This window comes from Crocodylus porosus, unplaced genomic scaffold (assembly GCF_001723895.1).
Source record: "Crocodylus porosus isolate Cpor-Errol unplaced genomic scaffold, CroPor_comp1, whole genome shotgun sequence".
NCBI lineage: Eukaryota > Metazoa > Chordata > Crocodylia > Crocodylidae > Crocodylus > Crocodylus porosus.
The window spans coordinates 24,447,288-24,458,642 of NW_017728909.1; the positions used below are offsets into that span (position 1 = coordinate 24,447,288).

General features: G+C 43.4%; 1 protein-coding gene across 1 annotated transcript in view; it reads right to left on the bottom strand.

Annotated features, from left to right (window-relative positions):
- Window positions 1–803: 803 nt before the first annotated feature.
- Window positions 804–11,355, bottom strand: part of C1QTNF3 (C1q and tumor necrosis factor related protein 3) — a 30,785-nt gene continuing 20,233 nt past the window's right edge. The window contains exons 4-7 of the mRNA XM_019531931.1: window positions 4,666–4,795; window positions 2,960–3,059; window positions 1,751–1,947; window positions 804–1,389 (exon numbers count right to left, since the gene is read on the bottom strand). Coding sequence (XP_019387476.1) covers window positions 1,788–1,947; window positions 2,960–3,059; window positions 4,666–4,795 — 390 coding nt within the window. The 3' untranslated portion in view covers window positions 804–1,389; window positions 1,751–1,787. The remainder of the gene's footprint in view (window positions 1,390–1,750; window positions 1,948–2,959; window positions 3,060–4,665; window positions 4,796–11,355) is intronic.

The window sequence follows — 11,355 nt, forward strand, 5'->3', positions numbered from 1 at the left end:
ATAACAAGGTCTTAGATTATGAAATTTTTTGGTACAACACTATATAAATAAAACCTAATGTTATTAAATGACAATTAATTAACATCCATATTTATCAGTGGTTGAAGTAAAAACTAAAAAGCATAGCAATCTTATTGGTCAAGTATTAACACATTTTTCCCTAAAAAAAAAGATTAACACAGACTAGGAATGAATAAAAGGACACACACATTCAAAAGTTAGACTCTAAAATCATTAGTGAGTGATACTGTCAATGGTAATCACTATCCTGCATAAAAAAAACATAAGATAAAATTTACACAGGGAAAGCTTTGTATGGGGAAGGCTGTAATATGCAGAAAGGCCCTTGTGTTAAAGACTGTTAAGAGTCCTTTAGCCTGTTTGGAACCTGTAAATTAATTTTTAAAACACCAGAACATAGACAAGATAGGACTTAAGGTAACAAAGTTAAAAATGGAGGACAGGCGCTACTGCTTATGAAGACAGCTGAATAACAAAAATACAATGGCCAAAACCAGGTTTGTAGATACAGATCACCTGAACCAGTAACATTTTGGTTTATCAGCTATATATTGTATATTTTGTATGCATTGTAGTTGCTGGCATACCATATTGTAAAGCCATTTCTGAAATACTGGGCGTATCTACATGAGATGCTAAAAGCACAGTAGACTAATTCTACTGCACATTAGCGCATCATGGCAAAAGCTGTGCTAATGGGTTAATGCGCAGTAGAATTAGTCTACTGTGCATTAGCATCGTGTAAAAGACGTGCGCCAGCGCTACTGAGCAGTAGTGCCAATTACAGCGTGTTAAGTTAGTATAAGTTATTATGGTGCATTAATGCACATGTAGATGTGCTAACCGTCTCCTAGAAACAACACTTCCAGGAGAGACTGTGCGAAAAATATTGTAAGGTCATTCTTTTAAAAAAGAGCTCCAAGCTCCACAGAGTACCTGTCCTCTAGCTTGTTGTGCTGTTTGAACATTTCAGATATCTCCGGTAATACTGGGTAGGTCTCTGTCCTGATATGTAGCATTGTCAGGACAGTTTTCACAATTTGTAGACCAGAAAGAACCATATGACCTGCATAACTCAGGCAAAAGAAACTCATCTTTGGATTTCTCAAACTGAGAAAACCTAACACTTTTTTTTTTGAAGGGGTGAATATGTACATGAAAACTATATTAAAGTCACCAAACTCATCTTCAAAATGTAAAAGAGGATGGTGCAAGACACCTGAATCCCTGCCACCTTTACTTTTCACATTTTTTTTTGTTTCTGCAAAGCTTTTTCTAGTCCAGTATAAACTGATTCCTTTAAATCCACTCTCTTCTGAAGCTGAGTCTCCTTGTAGTTTAGCCAGAGCCAGCTCCTATGGTGCAAGCCTAAATGAAAGCATAAAACAAACTAGATGAATAAGGGGCCATTAATCAATTGTAAAGTTCCTAACAGATTTGACAAAAATCTATCTAGACAAAACTCTGGGTCAAGTTTCCCAAATCTCTCTCTAAATAATATCTTTAAAAACTTTTTTCAATTGCTTTGGAATAAGCGGGGAGTAGCAAGGCATACTCATTAATTAGGTGCAACCAAGGTGGCAATGTACGTCATGAGAATCTGTATCTGTGTCACCTGCCCGATGTGTTCAATGCATCCCCAATACACAAATACCAATGTACTGCATCCAAACAAGCCTTCCTTGCTCTTAATATGTAACGTCATTCCATAGACCAGAAAGAATACCACATGAATAAAGGAGCTGCATCAAAATGGACTTCTGTTTTTACTTTGTTTCAAAAAGAAGAAACCCAGCAAAAGTGGAGAAGCGCTGATGATCTCCATGTAGCGCTCCGTTCCCCATACGCAGCCACACTTCATCTCCCTTGGCAAGTTTTAGCACCGCGCTGTTCCCCGATGTGTCAGATTTTCCTTTTGATTCGTAGCTGAGGAGGAACATTTCACAACCAGGTCAGTTTTGCCTTTATCAACAATGATCAAGCAAGAATCAGAACAAAAAGAATATCACTCCAAGAATGCATGTTGCATGAACAGAGCATCCCCCAACAAGCTGCTGACTCATTTGCCTTGCTTGAACATCATAGCAGTAAATTACAATCTTACATGGCTTACTAGTCCCATTTTGCCCAAATTTAACTGCTTTATTTCATGGTCTTTTGAAGTTCTGGATGGTTATGTATGATTTTTTTCCTTTGGCACCATGACTTGCTAATTCATTCCCAGCTCTGGATTTCTCATTATATTCTGTATTTTCGTGTGCCTGCAAATCTTTGGGGAGAGGAGCTTTACTTTGTGTACAGCATGGCTCCAAGTCCATCATCAGCATTACACAAATAATAGAAGAGGATAATTTCTGCAGGTACCCAGCTACCTACAGATTTTTAACCATGTGACTTGGTTCAATATCTTTCTTTAAATATGGTCAAATATTTCCTATTCCAGTTTATGTTCACTATGCTACTCATGATACAAACTCTCTTTAGTTAAGATGTATTCTTTTGGTGACATTAAATAAAGCACTTAGGCTTCTTACTTACCTATAGTAATGTAGTTTAAAAAAGAACAGCTTCCTTTAACATAACCAGCTGTCTTGTAGCATGCAATAGGACTGTCAGTTAGTTGATATGGATGTTTTTGTAAATCACTCATTTTAAAATACACTGGAAATTAATATTGCTTTTTCAAAAATATATCAGTTAGTTACCATTAGATCCCAACCCCAAATTAAAACACATACCCCTTTTGACAATTTTGAGGAAATTATGACCAAGATTGAATACAAGGATCTAGTAATGATACAGATCTGTCAATATAGGGTGGTAAATATTTCTACTCGTTTTAAAGGAACCTTGGAAGGATGAAATCCATGAGGAAGTAAGACTGGCTATGTATGTAGATTTCTGCATTGTGATGAAGATCACATGAATTTCAGCTCACCTATATAAGCTGAAAACTGTGTTACCATTATGCATTAGGTACACATACACTTCCTCCACATCTTCATGTTTCATCATAGTGAAGGTGAAGAAATATACTCCTGAAAAAAAGTTAACAAACATAACATGTTTCTGAGTTTGACGCTGGCATGTAGTAGACTATTTGCCACAAATTTGCATTTGTTGATTAGAAAATTAATTAAATTAGGCCCAAAGCTGGTCTCAGTGAAGTCAGTGGTTAGTTCTTATTCAGTCCTAGGGAGGCCAGGATTTGACTGGGTCTTATTCTACAGACAGCCCAGGAAATTAGTGATATGAAACTCTGAATAAATAAGTATTTGAAAATGACTGGGTCTTCCGTCCCTCTCCAGCCAACCCCTAAAGGAAAGGTGGAGGATGATCTTGACAATGTCATGGGCAAGTCCACAAAGGCTGCCTGAAGGTGAGGATGCTTTGCTGAGAAAAAGGAGCTGTAAGTAGGATGAGGTGAGGGGGAATTAAACCTGGTCTCCCACTCTCTGAGAAACAGCCCTAGCCACCAAGCTACTGAACTAAATGGTGCAGGGGCTGGTTGCCACCACCTCCATTTGTTCATGACTGATATGTACACTCAGGGGAACAGAGTCTAGAATCTGGGTAAGCGTCCAAAACTGCCGCTGACACTGCTAAAGTTAGCTGAGCAAGTGCTATTCACCCACCTAAATCTGAAGTTGAATCTGGACCTTGACCTTGTGCTAATATATCTTGCAGTTAGGGTGTGTAGATTTTTACAGAACAACCAGTAGTTCTGCTTCTCCTACTGAGGATGCAATTGCACAGATGAAAAAGTGCCTTATAGCAATATAGCTTATTCTTTCTTCTGTACAGAAACAAGTGACAGCAGTACCAGTACTTTTTCCACCATTATAATTGCTTCCACACTACAGGGCTCATACTATTTTGACTATATCTGTACAGCTAAGGCAGTGTAACTTGGGTATGTAGCAAGGCCTTGGTGGGTGCATCTACGCAAGACGCTACATCACCATAGCAATGAGGTATGGCAACGTAGCTTATCTCTATGGTGATGTAGTGTCAATAGGCACAAACCGTGATGCCAACACTACATTACCATAGCTTGTCACTACAGCAACATAGCATCTAAAAATAACAGTGCACCTCTGGGACTGCACAGTACCAAATGCACAGTCCCGGGCATGTGTAGACGCACCCAATATAAATAACATGAAAAGTCAAATGACCTATTTGTCCTTACAAGTTGTCCTTCTAGCTCAGGACTGAGCTACCCTGACAAAACTTTGTACTGAATTGCATACTGTCACCATCTAGGCTGCAGGTGTTCTGTAGATAAGTTGAAGACCTGGGTCTGTAAAGAGACCATGCTTTCATCTTTTATGAACTCAAAAATCCTATTTTAAAAACTCATCTCTAATTTAAATTAACACTGACTAATAATAGTCAGTCTTACTGTACTGAACAATGACTGTGTATCATTTCCTCAACTCTAACACAGAATTTTTCCAACCTGGGGTAAGTCAAGAATTTAATCAAATTTAGAGCTAAATCTTACCTCTATTGAAGTCAATAGCAAAACCCCCTTTCACTTACGACAGAATATTTAAATTTGTTCCTTCAACATCTACTTCCTATCTGACTAATAAAACACTCCAGAGTCGATCTACACTACTTTGCCTTGTAAATACTCACCATTGACTGGAGCACCAAATCTACCAGTCATAACATCAAAGAAATTTCCAACATTGGTTTCAACACTACTGAAGATTATCCCACTGTTCTGATTACTGAAGTGAGTTGCCATGGAAGCCATGAATGCAACCTATAAAATATAGTTCATATTTAACCAGTGGTTAATGAGAATGAAAAGGACAAATATGAAGCCATAATGTAAAAGCTTTTCCATACATTTCCAGTATATTTATTTTTCTTATAGGGATGTTCTTTTAGGGCTTGATCCAAGGGCAATTAAACTCCCATAACAAAAATCCCATTGAATTAAGCTGGAACAGGCCTTTGCCCCTTAGTTTTATGAAACTGAATAGTCCAATTGAAGTTAAACGCTTAGGCAATGTGTGCAGGTCAGCATTTATTTTCAATTTTGTTGACATTGAAGTGGATGAGAGCAATGTGATAGAAAAGAAATGTGTGGTCTTTTAGTATAAAACTGATTAAATTAGTTTATTTTTTAACTGATACAGCTTTTACTTGAGCATAAGAAATAAGTAAGGCTCATTAAGCCGTATACACATCATTGTTTCTTGCCAGCAACCAGCAGGTATCAGTTTAGCAATTTTAAGGTTACTTGACTACAGTCTCTTAAATGAGATGCCCAAGATTCATCAAGCAACGTTCCTGTCCCCCATCATCTCCTCCAAATTCCTCTGTCATGACAATGTAGGTTGGAAGTAAAGGGGTGAAATTAAGAAAGGAGAAATTTAGCTTGATAGATTGTTATATAAAACTTCTTGCCTGAGAAATGCATTAAACTCTAGAAGAATGTCCAAAGTGAAGTGGTGCAAACCCCCTCACATGGGATACTTCAAACTACACTAGACAAGGTAATAGAAAATGACCCATTAAAAACCAGTTCTGGGTCTGAGATCTCAAAACACATTACTACAGTGGACAGACACAGGTTCTAGAAAGCCACAGACTTGCTGTGTGATTGGACAAAACAGGCAGGATTGCTTCTGACTAAATGATCCCACCCAAGTATCTGTCTAATATGCTCTTGAAAACTTCCAAGGATGGAGATTCCAAAGTTTCTCCAGGTAACCTGTCCCAATGCTTGACCACCCTCGTGGGCAGAAAGTTCTTCCTAATCTCCAGCCTAAAGTTTCCCTTCTGAATTTTGAATCCACAGCTTCTAGTCCTGTCCCCTTTGGCCACAGAGAATTGCCTTTCAGGTATTTGAAGATGATTATCAAATCCCCCCCTCAAGCTTCTCTTCTCCAGGCTAAATAGCCCTGTTTCTTTCAGTCTTTCCTCATAAATCTTGCTTCCCAGGCCCCTAATCATTTTCGTTATTCTGCACTCTCAACAAAATGCTGAACTTGAGTAGGAAAAATGGCTTCTTTCAGGTTGAACTAAAACCATAGATCTACATTCAGACCCAGCAGCTGAAATATTAAACCACCTGCCTAGAAGTATGAACTTGGGTAGCAGTCTGGACTAGCTACCTCTTTCCATTCATGCATTTTTTAGAACAGAAAAGTGATTATCTTGAACTACAATTCCCTCAAGCAGCACTGCATTCAAATTAGTTAAGTTTATATGCTGATATTAGGTAATTGCAGTTATGTTGATGCATTAGATTTTTTTTTCCAAATAATATCTGAAATGTTATTCAACTCCAGCCTATTCTTCAGAGATTCATTAGAATACAAAAGAAGGATGGATGTACATATACAGGCATGTGCGTTTGCAGCCACTCAGATAGCAGTGGCACAAATTTGTGCTGGAGATTTGTGCCTCAGCACATGTGCCTGAACATGCACTTCGGTGTGGAGCGAGTTGTGCCACTTGGGGCAAAGTGACCCTGCCCAACTCCTCCCGGATCTGTAGCCAGGGTGAGCGAAAGGCTAAGGCCAGCACCTGTGCTGGCTCTGGCAGTATAAAAAGCTACCCTGGCAAGCAGCTCAGGGATACTCACTCTCAGGAGCTTCGAGGCCCAGCCAATTGGCATATGGGGACACTAGCTCTTTGTGACAGCTGGACTGCTGCAGCAGCCCTGACTTAGAGTGACCCCTTTACACTCCACCCACTGCAGCAGTCTGGCAATGGGGGCTGATGCCTGGCTGTGACCTGCTGCCACCTGTGACAGCATCCTCCCCCTTGGACCTGCAGCCCCATGTCTGCAAACCTGCCAGACCTGGATGGGGACCACGCGGCTACCTGGGATCCGTCTGCACCTCTGGGCCAGCTGCCAGTGGGCCATGGCTGCATAATCAGCCTTCATGAGGCACTGCTGCCATGTGTGCCCCCACCCTGCTATCTGGGCAGCTATCGCCTGGAAGATGTTCCCAGTATGGTGGCCTACTTTGAACTGGCAGAGCATAGCCCCACATGGCCAGGTGGTCAGCCACCTTATTCACCCTCCAGCTGACTCCCCAGTGCCAGCCCTGGGCAGGCTCCTCTGCCTGGGTAATGCCACTTGCCTCACTAGCAGGAATCCTGGTGTTCCCTGTTTAAAAATTGCAAGTTCTCTGATAAAAAACCCAACTTCATTCTTTAAAATACCCCAAAATCTGTGTTCTTCCACAATTAAAATGAAACACCACTGTACTGATATCTATCTATATACAGAGAGATCAGTTGGGCAATGTTTTATTGATATATTTACCATTTTAAAGCATTTTGAAAGCCTACCAGTGCCTCTATCATCATAATAAAATAAATTCTAAATATCTATATGCTTTGGTGTTTGCTTTTGGGTTTTTTTATCATAGAAAAATCAAAGTTCCCCTTGACCTCTTCGCTAACCAGGATGTGGGGATAGCTGCCCCTGCAGCCACAGCTCCTGCCAGCAGGTCTCATCCTATCTGGCACCTGGGTGCATAGGGTGTGAGATATGGGGGGGATGTGGGGTGTGGAGGGGGTTTGTGGGTGGGATTTGTGGAGGAGCTTGAGTGCCACACCCATCCTGCCTCCCGTGTCACGCAGCCCCCGGAACTGGCAGCTGGACCATGCCCGCTGCAGAAAAGCCCTGCAGGGCACAGCACCACCTGACCTGTGGTCTGTACATAGTGAACGGGCCCAGCCTGACCTGGCCTGCTAGTGTGTGTTTGGACAGGACCACGATGGCTCCTTCCACCACTTGCACTAGTGGGGCAGGCTGAGCCGGGTCAGGTCAGGCTAGGCCCGTTCACTATGTACACACTGTGGGTCAGACCGCATTGTGCCATTGTGGGGCTGTGCTGCAGTGAGCATAGCCTGGTTGGCTGCTGCTGCCAGTGCCAGGGGTGGTGTGCCACATGGGGTGGAGGGGACAGGTGTATGACAGACCCTTCTCAAAATGCTGCCAGAAGCCCCACACCCACTGACAACCGCCCCCACACACACACACACCTCACATCTCCCCCACACACCCACAATCCCCCCAGAAACCACACAGTCCCCTCCACCCCCACACTTACCAGGGACGGTGCCCTGGTCTGGGTCACACTGCACCCTTACCCCTCTCCTGTTTGCCCCAACACAGAGACAGCATGCTGCGGCTGCAGGAGCACCACAGAGACACTCTAGCCAGATGCCAAAGCATCTCTCTGGAGGATTCAACCACCAGTTGCCCCAGGGCATGCTGCACGACTGTGCCCTGTGCCCTTTTTCCCCATGGTTTTTTTTTTTTTTTAAATACCTGGATTTCCAGGTATAAAATGTAGAGTCTGCGCTGCAAATGTGCAGTGTGGGGAACATTTTTTTTGATTCCTAGCATGCCTCTTGTGGCATCTCAAACTGGTTGACTCCAGGATGAATATGAGGTGCCAACCGCACCCTGTCCTGCATCAACAGGGGCATCACTAACAGGTCCAGAGAGGTCTTGCTCCCCCTCTATGCGGCGCTGGTCATGCCACAGCTGGAGTACTGTGTCCAGTTCTGGGCGCCGCACTTCAAGAGGGACGTGGAGGACCTGGAGAGGGTCCAGAGGAGGCCACTTGTATGGTTGGGGGCCTCTGTGGCCAGCCCTATGGGGAGAGGCTGAGGGACCTGAATCTCTTCAGTCTCCGCAAGAGGAGACTGAGGGGGGATCTTGTGGCTGCCTACAACCTTGTCAGGGGCCACCAGCAGGGACTCAGGGAAAGTCTGTTCACCAGGGCCCCCCTTGGAGTCACCAGGAACAATGGCCACAAGCTGAGGGAGGATAGGTTTAGGTTAGATATTAGGAAGAACTACTTCACTGTAAGGGTGGCCAGGGCCTGGAACAGGCTTCCCAGAGAGGTGGTGCTCTCACCTTCCCTGGAAATCTTCAAGAGGAGATTGGATAGGCACCTGGCTGGGGTCTTATGACCCCTGCAACCCCCAGTGCTCCTTCCTGCCCATGGCAGGGTGTCAGACTCGATGATCTGTCTAGGTCCCTTCTGATTCATTGATTCTATGTACATGCTTGTTTGGATGCAGCTGAAGAGTCTTCCCCCACCTTCTGTTTTGTTACAACACATCTGATCAAAGGGGATGGAGTTCTCCTTTAAATTAATCCCGTTCTTAAGAGATGTTTTCATGCAAAAACATGTCCTCTTCTCTACCTTCACCTTTCTGAGGATAACTGTAGCTTAAAAACACAAGGTTATACTGCTTTAACAATTTTAAACGTAACCGAAAACAACATGGAATCCTTTTTGTGCAGCAGTTAAATTTCCACAAGAATATCTACATTAGGAAAGGTTCTGGCAGCTAAATTTAAAATCACAGAAATGCTTAGAAGGTACATAATTGCAACAAGTATGGTTTTCAAGCCATTCTTCCAGAAAATTCCTCCCAATTAATAATCTTCTGAAGACTCTTTCAACTACTTTGTCTTGTTACAAAAGTCAATTAAGTAGGAAAACATTTTCAAGCTGTATTTCATCCACTGCAAAAGCTCTCCCTTAATGCACACCATGTTTGACAATGTAAATATGTATGGCACCACAGAATTCAAAGTCATTGCCTCCAGACTGCACAGATGCCACAGTTTGTATTGGTGTATTTACCGTTAATTTTCATGTCCTTTATGTGTATGTAAAAGGTCAATGAAATATGACTTTATGAAACCATACTTTGAAAAAGTTATTATCCCAAATTACAGAGTTTGGACCTGTAAATGGAACATCTATTTTCCCTAATGTTAACAAGTGTGTGGACAGGGATTCTTTTTGTATACTTAATTCCTGTCTAATACCTAAGGCTATGGCTGGCCAATCTACAATACTATTTTACACAAGTTTAATAATCAGTGGAGACCAAATCATAAGAACACTTAACATCTTATGATATATTAGCCACATCCCTCTTGATTGCCATCAAGAATGACTGGGGGATGGAGTGCCGGGTGGGCAAGGCCAGCGGCGCAGAGCCAGCACTGCTGCTGCTCTACCTCTGTCCCTGTGGACCTACCCCCACATCTGGCTCTGTGCTGCTGGCCTTGCCCACCAGATCTGGCCCCTCAGATGCAGAGCAGTATAGTGTGGAGATACCCAAGTGAGTTCTAGTGCTACCATAGCTGGACTGCTGTTAGTATTTCGACTACCTCATTCCGCTCATACACCTGCTAGCTCAGGTGTCTCTACACTATACTGCAGTGTTCAGTGTAGACCCTCTGAGATGCCTATAGTGATAGAAGTCATAATTTTAAAAGGCTTCATAACAGAAGGCTGGGAGTTGGGAACTGGGAGATGGTCCCTTAGGCAGCAACTAGATTGTTGCATAGTAGCTCTTAGTCAGACAAACATGGAGGCTGCAAGGGTTACTTACAGCTCCAGAATAAAGCCTATTGGGATGTCTCCTGCGCAGTAGTGTAGTTTACTACATGGTAAGCATGTGCGTCTACATGTGCACATGCTTACTGCATAGTAAACCTCGTTAATTATGAGTAAATTTGCTACCTGCAAATGCAAGTAGTAAATTTACTTGCAATTACTTACTGCACAGTAGTGCTTATGTAGATGCCTGACTGGGAGCAAATCTGCTCCTGATCACCTGGCTACCAGGGGGTGGGAGATTGTACCCTGCCCCAAAGAGCTGCCTGCTGATTATGTCCCCTTGCCTCAGCAGCAGAGAGCTCCAAGTCTGCCCCCTCCAAGATTGTAATCAGGGAGCGGGGGCTGGGAAATCCTTCTCTCCCAGCCCCCGCTTTGCCATTGCAATCAGGGAGCAGGGGGATGAGACATCCTTATTTAAGCATCTGGGATCTCAGGCTGAGAGATAAGGATCCCCCACTGCTGGCATTGCAGCTGCGGAGCTGGCACTGGGAGCTTCTTTCTGGCAGGGGCTGGAGAGCCTGTTCCTTGCCCAGGTCTGTGATTGCAGAGCTGGATGGGGAAGAGGCTGGGGATCCTGTTCCCTGCTCAGCTCCATCATCCATCCAGTCCAGACAGCTGTTTCCTGGCCTGATGCTCCCTGCCAGCCCCTGGGTTAGCACCCAAAGGGGGTCTAGAGCGCCCCATAGTAGTAGCAGTGTCCCATTATAGGCCCCAAGAAGCAGGAGCAATTTGCTACCATAAGCAGCAAATCTGCTCCAGCATTTACTCATGAGTAGTTTACTCATAAGCAAACTGCTCCCACATTAAATCTGTGTATAGATGCACCCATTGTGTAGTTTCATAGTTTCATAGTAGCTAGAGTCGGAAGGGACCTAGGTAGATCATCTAGTCCGACCCCCTGCCTTGGCAGGAAAGAGCACCG